The sequence below is a fragment of the Sorex fumeus genome, unplaced genomic scaffold, assembly GCF_029834395.1.
Source record: "Sorex fumeus unplaced genomic scaffold, SorFum_2.1 ptg000003l, whole genome shotgun sequence".
In the NCBI taxonomy this organism is placed as follows: domain Eukaryota; kingdom Metazoa; phylum Chordata; class Mammalia; order Eulipotyphla; family Soricidae; genus Sorex; species Sorex fumeus.
This window is the reverse complement of record NW_026606060.1, coordinates 40,020,903-40,036,872: the sequence shown is the minus strand read 5'-3', so window position 1 is coordinate 40,036,872 and position 15,970 is coordinate 40,020,903. Positions and strand designations below refer to the sequence as shown.

At 36.0% G+C, this 15,970-nt stretch overlaps 1 protein-coding gene across 2 annotated transcripts in view; it reads left to right on the top strand.

Moving 5' to 3' along the window:
- Positions 1 to 15,970, top strand: part of EEA1 (early endosome antigen 1) — a 143,128-nt gene that overhangs the window by 69,245 nt on the left and 57,913 nt on the right. For both annotated transcript variants that reach the window (XM_056115465.1, XM_056115456.1), the window contains 3 exons: positions 1,054 to 1,392; positions 8,340 to 8,489; positions 10,673 to 10,792. In XM_056115465.1, coding sequence (XP_055971440.1) covers positions 1,054 to 1,392; positions 8,340 to 8,489; positions 10,673 to 10,792 — 609 coding nt within the window. The remainder of the gene's footprint in view (positions 1 to 1,053; positions 1,393 to 8,339; positions 8,490 to 10,672; positions 10,793 to 15,970) is intronic.

The window sequence follows — 15,970 nt, the reverse complement described above, 5'->3', positions numbered from 1 at the left end:
CATAGGAAAAAAAAACCCTCCAGAATACGATGCCTGTCTTTTATACATCTCTTATCTATTACCTATTGGTGCCTAAAATAGAGAAATTGTCTTTGTAGAAAATACGTTGAAACCAATTTGTAAAAAAAAAAAAAATCAAAACAGAGCTCAACATAGGGGAAAGAAGATTTTTTGTTTACCTAATGATAATTAGATTGAGATAGTCAACAATCATTTTATAATTTGAACTTGAATAGGATATTTTAAGGAGCATGAGTTGACTCAATGAAAGTTTCTAAAGTATCTTATAAAAGGTTTATGGCACTTAGAATGATAGTTTGTGATCATAATCAGATTCTTCTCACTTTGTTTTCTCATTCTTAGATTAGTGATGTTAACAATGATCTAATATTTTGTAGAATGAAAAGTTTAATACTAAATTTAGTCTCCTGCGTATAAAAGTAATTTAGTGTAAGTGGAATTGGTTCTTGTATTTTGGGGATGAGGAAGAGCTAGGAATTCAACCCAAGACTTTACTAATGCAAGCTATGTGCTCTACTTGAAAGTGGAATAATATATTATTTTAGAAATAATTTACTTCTAGAAGGGAGAATATGCATATGTTGCATATCTGAAAGAATCCAATGGATTTTAGTACTTTAACCTTATGTCAAAATTTTGTATGCAATTCTTTGTTTTCATTTTTGGGTCACCTGACAGTGCTCAAAAGCCACTCGTCGCTTGCTGCTCAGGTATCCTGTGTTGCTGGTGATTGGACCTAGGGTCCTTACATGCAAAACATGTGTTCTAGCCCTTTGAACTATCTTCCAAAATTTGTAAATAATTTCTATTTTTGTAGGTAGTTCCTGGATTATATTAGTAGAACATAATTATGTGGATCAACAATGAAATCCCTTGTATATAATAGTTCTTGGCTGAAATATTTTCACTGTTTCCATCTTATAATAATGATCTAAAATATTTAGTAGTAGATGAAACCTCTCAAAGATCACTTGAATAATTATAATAAGCAAAATTTTAGAAAAGGAATAAATTATTCAATTAATATTTCAGAACTTGAGTGAAAAGTTGCTGAAGAAAGAACAAGATTATACCCAGTTGGAGGAGAAGCATAATGAAGAATCTCTGAGTAAAAAGAATATGCAAGCAAACCTTCATCAAAAAGACCTAGATTGCCAACAGCTTCAATCAAGATTATCTGCATCAGAAACATCACTACAGAGGATACAGGCGGAGCTAGGTGAAAAGGGAGAAGCTACTCAGAAACTTAAAGAGGAATTATCAGAAGTAGAAACCAAGTACCAGCATCTTAAGGCAGAATTTAAACAGCTACAACAACAGAGAGAAGAAAAGGAACAGCATGGGTTGCAGCTCCAAAGTGAGATTAATCAAGTAAGATTTTATTTTATTGATTGTTACTCTGTCTGTGGTTTCTTCTTAAGTGATAGCTAGTTGGAAATAATGTAGTTAATTAAATATACTATCATTTGGGACTGAGGTAGAGCTTAGTGGGCTGAGAGCATGCTTTGCATCCAAAAGGCCCAAGTTCAATTCCCAGCACTCTGTGGTCCCCTCAACACCACCAGAAGTGACCCATGAGCTCTGCAGAATGTGGACCAAACAAATAAAAACAACCCAAAAAGCAAAAAAAGGAGCAAAAAGAAAAACCCACAAAGCAATATGAAACACTGTCATAACGCTTTGAAGTTTCATAGCCTGTAATAATAGTGTTATCTTATTTCCTTTAATTTAGCATAGCATAAGGAAAAATGATATCTATCATATAGTATTGATATAAAGGTAAAGGCCCTCCCGTTGTTCGTCGATTTGCTCGAACGGGCCCAGTAACGTCTCCATTGGAGACTTTGTTGTTACTGTGTTTGGCATATCGAATACATCACGGGGAGCTTGCCAGGCTCTGCCGCGCGGGCGAGATACTCTCAGTAGCTTGCCGAGCTCTCCGAGAGGGGCGGAGGAATCGAACTCGGGTCGGCCATGTTGGCTGCGTGCAAGGCAAACGCCCTACTGCTGTGCTGTCGCTCAGCTTTGCAGCTTTTGACTACTGTAATTCAAATTTTTCACCCTTTATTTAAAAAATTTTTTTAAAGTGCTAACTAATTTTTTAAAATACAGTTCTTATAGAACCAATGGTATTAAAATTAGAATTTGTTAAAAGAAGAAAATAGATTAATTCTATTTTTTTAGATGGATAACACCTATCAGATGTTTTGACTTTGCCATTAACATAAATTTTTAAATTCTGTGTTCTAATTATCTTTTATAGATAAAGTAGTAAAAGTGGTTGAAAGATGGAAATTTTGGGGCAATTAAAAATAGCTACTTTTTGATAAGGTATATATCTTTTGTTGAAGTAGTATTTGCTATTATGGTCTTTATTTGTTCCATCTTGACCCGAGATATTCTTCCTGTTCCTTTTCACTATGATAAATAGTGTTGAACTCACTTGTTAGTTTTCAAGAAATCTTTCTCTGAATGTACCATGTTTTGATACACTAATCCTCTTCCTTAAAAGACTGCTTAAGCATATATCTATTTGGATTGATTTATTAGAGTATAGTGTTTTATCATATTTCTTCACTAGACTTCGAACTCTTCAACGTAAAAAACATGTTTGACTCATTTCCCTTTTACTGTTTTTATTTTGGGGGTAGGTGGGTAGGGAGGAGTGGAGAGTCTCCCAAGTAGTGCTCAGGTTACCTCCCAGCAGTGCTAATATAGGCCAGTCAAGCCTGGCAGCTAGGTCCAAAGATTTGTAGATGCTTTGGGCCTTGTGAAATAGGGATCAATAGGGCCACTCTGGCAATGCTTGGCAGCCTCTAAGATCACATTTGCTGTGTTAAGGGCTTCCATGACTACACTTAGTGGTGCTCAGGGACCGTATAATACTTCAAACTTGGTCCTGGTGCATTGCATAGCAACTCCCCCCACCCCCCCGAACAATTTCTCTGGTCTCTGTTTTGCTTTTTAAAAAAAAATCCTTACTACTTAGCACATTGCTTGTTAATTGGCAAAATATTTAGTGAATTAGTGAGAGAATGAATTAATGCAGGCTTTCATCATGGAAGAAAGCAGAAGTTTAGGAATATCAGTGAGTAGTTTAGAAATAAAATATAATTTGACTTTCACTTCAGTAATTTGAACATTTAACTTTCTGAGAGTCCTCATGCCGGAAATTTTGTTAGGAGATACAGGAAATAAAAGGAAATAATATGATAGTATAAATCTCCTTGAGGAGAAGGAAAGTACTTGATTCCATATATTTTGAGAATTTGAAAGAGTTTCTTCTCTTATTATTTGCCACCATGATACTTGTATAGTTATTTTATTCAGTTATGTGATCAGGAAATGCTTTATAGAAAAGAGTGATGCTTGAAATTATGAATGTTGGATAGGTTTTGACAGGTGGAAATTTGAAGATAGGAGAAACTCCCAGGAATTAGGATTAGTTTGAATAAGTTCCTGGTAGGAAGGTATCATAGGAATCAGGAAAGGACACTGATTTGCTCTTCTGATAGAGAATGTTTAATATGTGTGGGCTTTTATGACTAAAACTTTATTGTGTGAAGTTTAAATAGCAGACTGAGGAATTTGGGCTTTATGTGGTAGTCAGTGAATGAAGGATCATGAGGAATTTTTAAAAATTTACTCAATCGTGTATTTTTATGGCAAGACAAATGAGTGTGTGTTTGATATAGTCACAATACTGTATAAAATAAAAAGGTCACACTGAAACCTTCAAGTGATATCATTTATCTTCTTTCTTTCAGCATGCTGTCTAGATTCTGCCTTCATATATGTCTCAAATCAGTTTACTTCATCTGCATTGCTACCATCCTTATTCTCAGTGACCATCATTGCTTACCGGGGTTACCGGATTAGCCTTCTTCTAAATTTCCCTTCTTCTAGTGACCTCCTTAATCTAGCCTCCATACAGAAGCCAAAAGTATGTTTTTAAAAACAAAGGTATCACTTCATTCATCTGTTTAATACCCTACAGGTGACTTTGCAGTACACTTTCAATAAAATCTAAATGTCTTCTTTTGGCATGTAAACCTTTGGCATGTAGTATGGTTCACAGTTTGACATTAGACTTACCTCCCACCACTGTGAAGCCATATTGATATCATTTCAGTTCCTCAGATACACAAATGCTTTAAGCATTTTCATATCTTTGGTCTTTTGACAACTTTTTTTTAGCCTACTTTAGACCTTCATGCTTCACAAGATTGGCAGAGAGCTTATTTCCTCAATAAAGCTTTCCGAGACTGCTCTATTTAAATAGGATGTTTTCTATATCTTCTGGATTCTTTATCTCAGCAAGTGGTTTTTAAATTTTTTGAATTAATTTATAATTTTTATTATTGTTATTGGTTTTAAGGCCTTGTCCAGTGGTGCATAGGGGTTACTCCCAGCTCTGTTTTAGGGGGTCATTCCTGGTGGTGCTAAAGGGGCCATATGGTGTTGGGAATTGAACCCATGTCTCCTGTATACAAAAATTATACTCCACCTATGAGCTATCTCTCTGGTTCTTATTATTTTGATATTTTTATAGCATTTTATATAATTAGTTTTTCTTCTCTGGTTCTTATTATTTTGACATTTTTATAGCATTTTATATAATTAGTTTTTCTTCTCGTTGCTTTTTGGAATGTGAGCCCTTAATATGAGGAATTTGCTTTATTCTGTATTTTGTTGTCCTCAAAGGGCTTCAACATAGTCATTGGAGGAAGGAAGAGAAGTAAACTCCACCTTTTCCCAGGATCTTTAAAGATTGTAGGCATAAACTGTGTTTTGCTCTCCACTTTGTTTTCATGCTGAGAAAGTTAGCTGGTAGTTGTCATTTAGGACTAGGAAACAAAGTATTCTTCATAGTTTATATTTGTGTATTGCATATTTCTAAACTAGTCTATAGACTTCGTAGATATGATTTGTAGCATAGTTAAAAGATTTGTGTGATTTAATTTTTAAAGATTGTCTAAGTTGCCATCTCAAAGACTGCAGTGTCAATGAATGAGTCAGTTTTAGTTCTGTGAAACTAGAACTGCCTGAGTTCTAGTTCTGTGGCCAACCAGCATTTGGGCAAACTGTTTAATTACTTCATCAGTTTTCTCACCTACAAAAATGGAAATAATGATAGAACCTTCTTCCCAGAGTTATTATGAGGGTTTAATTAGTTTGTATTTGTGAAGCATTTAGAAAAGGGTCTGGTAGCTAATAAACATTATTAAGGATATAATGAATAAAGAATCATGTGTATAAATTATGACACTGAACATAAACATGAATATTTTATATTATTATTATTATTATTTGCTTTTTGGGTCACACCTGGCGATGCACAAAGGTTACTCCTTGCTCTGTACTCAGGAATTACCCCTGGCAGTGCTCATGGGACCATATGAGATGCCGGAGATAGAACCCAGATCAGCCAAGTGCAAGGCAAATGCCCTACCCGTTGTGCTATCACTCCAGTCCCAACATGAATATTTTAAAATATTACTTTAGTCCAGATCATTAATACTTTCTTTATTTATTTTTCTTCATTTGACCACACCTGCTGTGCTTGGGACTTACTTCTGACTCTGAGCACAAGGATCACTAGGCAGTGCTTGGTAACAATATGGGGTGCCAGGGATAGAACCCAGGTCAACCACATACAAGGCAAGCTTCTTACCCATTGTACTATCTCTCCAACTCTACCTTGGACACTGTGTTTGTGTGTGTGTGTGTGTGTGTGTGTGTGTGTGTGTGTGTGTGTGTGTGTGTAAGACAGAGAAACAGAGGGAGCGAAAGAGAGGGGAGAGAGAAAGAGAGAGGAGAGAGAAAAGAGAAAGAAGAGAGAGAAGAGAGACTGTAGTGCCCAGTTTTCTGAATTTTTCTGAAACTAAGTATCATCCGATTCTTGTTTGAAAACATATTTCTGAACTTTAGTTCAAATGTAATAAATCAAAACTTAGGAAAAAATTGAATATATTAATAATGATATTTGGAGAATCTTACAAAGTTAAGGAATTAAACTTGCATGATGTCTTTTTAATAGATCAATCTCTTGACCTTTATTTATTTATTTTATTTTATTTTTTGTTTTATTAGTGAAACACCATGAGATACAGTTGTAGACTTACAAGTTGTTGTGCTTGGGTTTCAGTTATACAGTGATGGAGTTTAACTAAGGAAGTAAAGGACCTGTACAAAGAAAACCTCTTGACCTTTAAAATGTGAATTTTTCTGGAAATCTGCTTTACTTTCGCATATTAGAATTGGGCCTGATTCTTTTAGTGAGGAAGTTTGTCTAGTTGTTACAGTGTTATCTGGCAGTTCTCAGGATGCTGGTTAAAGTCAAATATAAAATAAATGCATTCCCTTTATTACTGGTTACTATTTTAGATAGAAGATATTTTACTTCAGAAAATTCAATTTGGGGGAGCCAGAACAGCAGTACTTTTTTTTTTTTTGCCTTGAAGAGTCTTTGCTATGCATCTGACTCACCTGGGTTTCGTTCACAGCACCCCATAAAGTCCCTTGACCCTCACCAGAAGTACTTACTGAGCTTAGACTCAGGAGCAAGTCCTGGCACCATTGGCTATGGCCTTCACACCAAAATAAGAAAATTGAATCTGGGTATTTCATGTTAAAGGATGTGTTGTGATAGCCACAGACCTTTTCTTGGCATAAGAAAATAGTGAGTGTCCACTTTTTGATACAACTTAATTTTTTTTCTTGCCTACTGAATTTTTATGGAGAAATATGTGAATATACAACATGTAAATATAAATAAGATACAAATTCTGTAGTCTTATATTTCTAGTTTTAAAGATATGTTATGAGGCTGGTGATATAGAATTATTTGTGTGTAAACCTTGCCTAATATCTATATCTATATAGATATAGATGGAGTTTATATCTATAACACTGTAATAACTAGACAAACTTCCTCACTAAAAGAATCAGGCCCAATTCTAATATGCGAAAGTAAAGCAGATTTCCAGAAAAATTCACATTTTAAAGGTCAAGAGGTTTTCTTTGTACAGGTCCTTTACTTCCTTAGTTAAACTCCATATAGGCATCTATATCTCTATAACTTTTCTAACTCTTGTTTTACTAACTATCCCCAACTACTATTGGGGTAGTAATTCTGAAATCAGTATTATTTTTTTCTTATTTATTAAAAGAAATGTGCACTCTCAAGGGAAATTATTATTTTTGATAGAAATAATGAAGAATTTGAGAAAGAGATTGTCCTTAGCTCCAGGAAAGATTTACTTTTTAGTTTTCACTGCATAGCAAACTTGAAGTTAATGAATTGTCACCTAATACTGAATTATTTTTATTCAGAATGAATTTGGAATACTTTGTGCTTTATTTAGTACCCAAGCATAAGAAATCAGTTTTGGTGGATCATAATTATGAAAAAATAGGAAAAATCACTAACATTAAAAAACATACAGTGGAATAAATATGAATGTAGTTTGAGTGTTTCAATTTTTAAGTATCATTTTATTATTTTAAGTTTCTTAAATGATTACAGTATTTATCCAGATAAAAACCTTTGGTTCATTATATTTATATCAGCATTTCTGTGTATATATAAATATGCACTCATTTACATATATATATTTTTAATGTCACCAGCAGACCTCTGGAGTCCCTGGGCTGCCTCAATTGATCAACTTGGTCTGCCTAGTGTGGCTTTACAGTTCAGTACTTGGGCCCCATGATGTTCAGGCCACTAGCACTGTACCCAGCGGTTCTAGGGCTGAGTCATAGTGTGCTTAAGATGGAACTCGGGTCACTGTATGCAAAGCATATGCTTCAGGCCTTTTAGCCCTCTCCCAGGTCCCCTACTATATATATATATATATTTTTTTTTTCTTTTTGGGTCATACTTGGCGATGCACAGGGGTTACTCTTGGTTCTGCACTCAGGAATCACCCCTGGCGGTGCTCAGGGGATCATATGGGATGCTAGGAATTGAACCTGGGTTGGCCACGTGCAAGGCAAACGCCCTACCCGCTGTGCTATTGCTCCAGCCCCCTCTACTATATATTTTAAGAGAGAACATAATGTCATTCCTTCCCTACAGACTGTGAATTTAGTTACAATTTTATGTGCTTTATCATAATTTATGTGATTAAAATTCAGTTGGAGTTAAATTACTTGACAAGGAATTAGGTTCCTCCAAAAGGTCATAAAAATTAATATATATTTTGGTGAAAAGTGAAACATGTTTGAAAAGTAGATGGTGGTAGTGATAGTCGTGATCTCTTTGCATATATTAATACAAGTATATATACCTTTTAATATTTTCTTCTTTAAAGTTACATAACAAGCTTTTGGAGACAGAGCGCCAATTAGGAGAAGCTCATGGTCGACTGAAAGAACAGAGACAGCTTTCCAGTGAAAAGCTTATGGATAAAGAACAGCAAGTAGCTGATCTTCAACTCAAGCTTTCTCGTTCAGAAGAACAGGTAATCTAGGATTTCAGATGAATTTATAATACCAAATTTCTTGAGAAATTTGAGAAATTTTAAGTATTGTTATAGCCCAGCCTTTTAATTGTGAAGAGTTTTAATGGGGTTTTCCTTTTTAACTTTAAATTGTAGCATTTATTTTGACCAGTGAAAATATTCTGTGGATTAACTTTAATAAGTCATTTTGTTAGGATTGTGATCCACAAAGGGTCAACAAAATGTCCATATTACCTTTTCTGCTTGAGGTAGGAAGAATTCAAGAATGAACCACTGTCAGGCTATTAAAGAAGTTTCTGACCTCGGAAGCTACTTCTTAATGTCATAGTGAAAAATGAACACTTTGTGAAGGTCATTAATGACATGTGATTAGTCCATTTAAACTTTGAGTTTGTGTTTTAAGAAATTTTAGTCTGAAAAAAATAAGCATAAGATTGAATGCTATTCTAATTATAGATGTCACTGTCACTGTCCTCTTGTTCATCATTTTGCTCGAGTGGGCAGCAGTAACGTCTAACAACAAATTATGAGACTTGCTGTTACTGTTTTTGGCATATTGAATACAACATGGGTAGCTTGCCAGGCTTTGCTGTGTGACAAGATACTCTCGGTAGCTTTCCGGTCTCTCCAAGAGGGGCGGAGAAATTGAACTCAGGTTCGTTGTGTGTAAGGCAAATGTCTTACCCCCAGTGCTATCGCTTCAAACCAATTATAGATGTGGTAGTTAAAAATGGTAAAACTATTATTTAATGTAAACATTTTCATTAAATTGTATAATTTATTAGAATGAAAGTAACATTGTGAGTTAACTAAAACCTTTAGCTTTTCAGTAGCACTACACATATTTTTTCCTTTTAGACACCAAATTTAGATGTGCAGATTATCCTATTTATTTATTTAAACACTAATTTACCAAGTTGTTCATAATACAGTTGTTTCAGGTATCTCATGTTCCAAAACCAGTCGCACCACTATTGTGACCTTTTCTCCAGTAGTGTCCCTAGTTTTCTGCCCACCACTTAAGCCAGAACACTTAGCAGGCACAAACAAATTTACTTGATATTGCTTGTCAGAATACGAAGGAAAATGGAGTTATCAAAAACTAGATTAATAAAAGTAAATTTGTGATCATCATCATATCTCACAATGGTGTTACTAAAGTCTTTGAGGATTTATTGGAATGGTTTGGGCTAATTGAATCTTCTATGTTAGTGTTTTCACTCATTGAGCTTGGTAATCTACACAGATTTTCCATCAGATTTGCTGTGGTCCTACTGGACTGATAGTACTATGAAATTTTGAGATGTCATGTGGCCCTGTGTGAAGCTGTGTGTTCCAGGAGTTATGGAGTTGGAATGATTTGGTGGCTTGACAGCTTGATGAGCTTCAGTTAAGGAGATGGGTTCTTTCTATGTGGGAGTGCATCAGGTGTGGCTGCGGGTTCTGCATCTTCATGCAGAAAGGAAAATTCACCTACCCCCATGTCCTGAAGGCCCCCCAGTTTCCAGCCCAGACAAGTTTGCTTGGGGAGAGTTAGCAGCATCATGTTCTTTTCAAGATTAGTTGTTCTATTATTTTCTACTAGTAAAATTAATTATAATAAGCAGTCATGATTGGAAAAAATATCTATGTTGATACTTTAGTTCCATGTTTTCTTGATTATATTATAGAAAAAAATAATGAGCTAAATGTATTATGGATTAAAAACATTGTTTTTTGTTTGTTTGTTTTTGTTTTGAATGGTGTTACGGTGCTGGGGATAAAACCCAGGACCTCAGAACATGTGAGGCATGTGCTCTACTGAGCCGCATTGCCAGCACTGAAGTGCATTCTGTTTTTGATGGGAGAAAGGCCATGCCCAATGGTGCTCAGGATTTACTCCTGGCTCTGTGTTCAGGGATTACTCCTTGGTGCCAGAAATTGAAATCGAGTGGGCCATGATGTGCAAGGCAAGCACCCTACCCATTGCACTATTACTTCTGCCCCACACTGTATTCTTTTTAGAATGAGTTTCTTCTTACAGTTTCTCCCATAGGAGATAACATGTTGTTTATAAAGTTAACATTACATGTTGTTTGAATTTAACATTCTGTTAAGGTTTAAAGTAATGTCAGATATTTATGAATGACTTCTTTTAGGCACATACATTGTTAAAATTAACAATTTACCTTTTTTTTTTTAAGTTGAAGGAAAAAGTAACACATTTCACCGAATTACAGCATCAGTTAGAGAAAACAAAGCAGCAGCATCAAGAGCAACAGGGTCTTCAGCAAAGTACCACAGCAAAACTTCGAGAAGCACAGGTAACATTACATGAATTTTTAGCTTTTTCCTCAAAATTTAATTATCTCTCTTCTGCTGTGATAAAATGAGGTCAGTAAAATACTTGATTGTGAAGCAGTTTGATAATTTTTAGTATGTAGATAATACTTTTTTTACTATAAGTAAATTTGAAATATTTAGATTTTTAATTTTTATTTTAAATAAAATCTATAAAATTATGCATATTTAATAGGATACCTTATTTAAAAAGCTACAATGTGTAAATAGGAATTTCTGGTTTATTAACTCAGGAAAAATTAACATTTTTCATTTGCTACAGTGGAGTTTAGTGTTATAAATTACATCTTTCCTTTCTTCAAAACTATCATGCCAACATTGGGTTAGGTATAGAAAATGTAAAAGTTGAGCTACATTCATACAGATTGTATAGCATAGTTTAGAATATTGAAAAAAAATTAAAGTTTTGTTATGGTGTGGGAGAGTGCTCAAAATGTGTGAAATGAAATTGACTTTGACATTTGTTTCTTCCTTTGTTCTTTTCATCAATTCATATCTTACCAAGTCCTGCATGCTATTTTATATAGTCAAGTGAGAATAAAGATGTCAGTAGTGTGTGTAATTACCAAGACTGTGTGCTATGCTATACAGTCAAGGGAGAATAAAAATGTTAATAGTACACATAGTTCTTGCCTATTAGGAAATGGCAATTTAGTGGTGTGTAACAGAAAGAATATTGGCACTAAATGATATTCTTATCTGTTCTGTGTTTGAAAAGTGACATGGGAGTCAGATGGAGAGAGATTCAGATATTTTAATTTTTTTGCCTTTTTTTTTCCATTCAGCTAGTGAGTAAATGTCTTTGTGCCTACTCTTGGTCAAGGAAGTGATTTATGGAAATGACTGTGCAGACAAAAGACAAAAGTATCTCCTTTCCTATAGCTTATTGAAGGAGGCAAACAACAGGGGAGGCGAATCAGCAAAATAGTGTGTTAGATGGCAATAAGTGCTAAGCAGATGAGGAAATGGGCAAGGTTAAGAACTGTATCCAGAGCTTGAGGTTGACTGTTGCTTTGGATAGGGATGCTAGGGAAGGTTTCACTGAGATGATGAAAAGCAAAAGGAGAGTGTGAGCCTTGATATTAGAGAGAAAAGCTTCAGTACCTTAAGAGTTCTCGAGACAGAAGCTACACTGTATAAGGACTTGTCTAAGGAACATAAGGAAGCCAGAGGCTGGACTGATGAGTGATAAGAATTTTAAAAAGACATACTCAGAGAAATTATTGGGGATCATTGAGTCTCAGGTAATTTTAAGGAATTTGTTTAGCATGAGAAGATGAGAAATCACTGAGCAAAGGAATGCAAAGATCTAACTTACAACTTCTCTAGCTGCAGAGGCACATGAGTAGAAACAAATTTGGAGACTAGAATAATTCAGATGACACTGGAATGCCTTGGACTTATATGTAAATAAATGCAGGTAGTATTTAGTGAGTGATCAGGTTGTAGACCTAGTTGAAAGGTAAAAGTGGCTGATTTAATATTGATTGACGTGTAGAGTACTGAAAGAGGAGTAAAAATTGAATCTAAAGATTTTGGATTGGGTATTCTGGAGGATGGTGCAGCCAAGTAAAATAAAGACCGAGAAGATGGGAATCCTATTTGGCAGTTTGGCAAAATGAAGGCCACAGATGATGTTGCTTAGAACAATCTGTTTTTGGTGGTTTTTTTTTATTTCATTTGTGGGCCACACCTAGTTGGTGATGCTCAGGGGTTACTCATGGCTCTACACTCAGGAATTACTCCTTGTCCTGGTGGTGCTCAGGGAACCATATGCGATGTTGGAGATTGAACCCAGGTTGGGTATATGCAAGATAAGCACCCCTCCCATTGTACTATAGCTCTAGCCCTTCTGGGAACAATTTGGGCATACCAGGAATTAAGGCCTGTTAGTTAAGTTTTAAGAATAAATGGGAAGAGATACATTGGGAAAAAAATGAATATAAATAATTCCAGAGATTTAAGAAGTAGCAAAGAAATAGATGGTAACCGAGGTATAGAATTTGGCATAGGTCCTGGACTCTGGGCTCAACGGGACTGGGAGTGGAGATTTTCTGCCCATTCCCCATTCATTGTCGTTGCCCCCCCCCCCATCTCCAGTGACCCAGGGGTCACGCACATATGCCACCTCCTGCTGGCGCCAGATAATCTCTTCAGTGGCCACCATCCAGATCACATGGCTTTTTCTCCCAGAAGGAAGCAACATGATGCCCGCCATAGCCATGCCACCAGACTCTGCACCAGTCTGTTTCACTTGGGGTACCCTAGAGGGGGGTGGGTGAGAGTGCTCAAGGCTGTTCCCCACATGCTTCGGCCAAGCCTCACGTACGAGTGACCATATTCCTAGACCGTGTGACACATCATAAGACACTCTCTACTCATTCTCCATAAGTACCACAGCACATTTGAATTTGATGGGGTTCAAACAGTAGGCAACAAATCATAGAGGGGAATATATGTGTGTGTGTGTGTGTGTGTGTGTGTATATATATATATATATATATATATATATATATATATATATATCACGGTCACAGTCCTCCCGTTGTTCATCGATTTGCTCAAGCAGGCCCAGTAACGTCTCCTTCGTGAGACTTGTTACTGTGTTTGGCATATTGAATACGTCATGGGTAGCTTGCCAGGCCCTGCTGTGCGGGCAAGATACTCTCGGTAGCTTGCCGGGCTCTCCGAGAGGGGAGGAGGAATCGAAGTCAGGTCAGCCATGTTGGCTGCGTGCAAGGCAAATGCCCTACCCGCTGTGCTATCGCTCCAGCCCATATATATATGTATGTATATAATTATATGCATATATATAGTTTTATATATATATATTATATATAGATGAAAGCTCACATCACTCAACCTTTAACAACCTGTTAGTGATATTCTAAAGAATGTCTTAATGGTCCCTGCCAAAATAGAAAAATCTTCATGCTTTCTCCTCTCTGGGTAATTTTGTAGCATTTTCAGCAGTTTTCCATAACAGACAATATAAAATATATTATTTTGGTTGTGCCTTGGGACAGGAATTGGGGCTTGGGATGGAAATATCCCCAGTTTGGTAGTGCGAAGGTATAATGGTGGTGGGTTTGGTGTTTGATTATTAGCTGTAATCAAATATTGTGAACCAACTTGTAAATAAAAAAATTAAAAAAAGAAAAGAATTTGACTAGGTCTAAAGCAAGTCTGTGGACTTTCTACCCCTCCCCCTTTATTTAAACACCAGAATTTACAAAGTTGTTCATAGTATATTTGTTAGGCATTCAATATTCCAACACCAATTTTTTCACATGTGTGAAATTCCCTCCACCATTGTCTCCATTTTCGAACCCCCCAATCCTGTCCCCGTGGACTTTCTAATATATTTCTCAGAATTAAAAATTTCTCACTCAGTTGAAGATGAAAATCACAGCCTCTTACCTCCTTAGTTTTTTTTTCCCCTGTAAAAAGTGAACATTTTACAATCATTAGAAACCGAAAAATCTATTCCCCCTGCTGGAGCTGGAGATCAAACGCAGATCTAAAGCATAAAAGACATGTGGTTTTTGGCTAAAGCATGTTTTCATTTTCTTAAGTGTAAATTGTTTCTCAAACTGAGGTTACAAAGTAAGGGGTGAGTTGATTTAGTGCCTTATTTCAAACTTTCCATTAATTAAATTCTCATCTTATGGTGAGCAAGAAGAAAAAGAGCAACAAAGAGACTAGGCAAAAATATTTAAAATATATAGTTAAAGAGATATAATGAGTATAGTTCTAGATTTATATGTATATATAAAATTATCATGGTAGCAAAGAGGGGACACTTACATAATCCAAGTAGGCTCAGAAAAAGACCAGTAATAGAATGCTTCCTAAAAGTGACAATTTGACTTGCAAAGGTTGAGTAGTTCTGGGTTGCTCAGAGGGTGATACTAAGGATTATACTTTAAAGAGAAACTACAAGGGTGAGAGCATTGAAGCTAGTTATAAATTAACCTGGAGGTCTTTTTGGCTGTAATTGGTGATGTTTGGGGCAACTCCTGGCTTTCCTCAGGTATCAGATCCAGTGGGGCTTCTGGGAACCATCTGTGTCACGGGTTGAACTGGGCTTAATCTCAGTCTGCTCCCCCCTAAAGTTTACTGTGTAATTTAGAGATTAAAATTTGATGTTGGAAGTGTTTTTGACAGAAATACCCGATTATGTTAGAATTAATGTAATGTGAGAAAATAATTGAAAATATTAGAGAAGAGGTAATTGAAGAAATAAGGTATCACTTAAAAAGCTATGTGCCACTGAATGGATGGTAGTAAATTTGGTCTTCACTCTATCACTGTATCACTGTCATCCTGTTGTTCATCAATTGCCTCGAGCAGGCCCCAGTAACGTCTCCTTCATCCTAGCCCTGAGGTTTTAAAAAGTGCCACATTTGAGGCTCTTTCAGGGTCAGGAGAATGAGACCCATCATTGTGACTGGTTAATGGCATATTGAATACTCCACGGGGAGTTTGCCAGACTCTGCTGTGTGGGCAGGATACTTTTGGTAGCCTGCCAGGTTCTCCAGAGTACGAACTAGATTCACAGCCGCACGCTTCTGGGAGCAGGGTTTTATAGTCTCTGGGTCTTGGCCGTTGATGGGATTACATGGTGCTGGGGGCAGTTGGTGGGTGTAACGCCTGCATACTGGAAGATGTGGGATCTGGGTGGAGGAGGCCCCAGTCCCAACGCAAGCAGGCTTATATATAAACATATATATGCATGGGTATATGCAACTTTATAACTAAGGAGATAGAAAAAATCCCACTCCTTTTAAAAAGTAAAGTTAGAGATAGTAATGGTTGGGGGTGGCAGACAAGAATTTGAGAGAATATTTGATGTTTTTCAAGTAGTTATTGAAGGGAATGTTGGTGGTAACAACCTCATTCAAGTGAAAATATTCTAACTAAGATGATTATGAGTATGTAATAGAAATTGAAATCTAGAAATGAATAGTGACACCAGTTTATGGAGATTATGGTTTTGATTTAATGGGACTTAGAAATATAGATATAAAAAAAGAAAAATGCAGAATCAGACTAGGATTGGCCTTTTTAGGGGGGAATGGTAAAAGAAAATGGAGAATATACTTGAAAGAATATTTAAGGTTAGTTAATATCCATGTCTG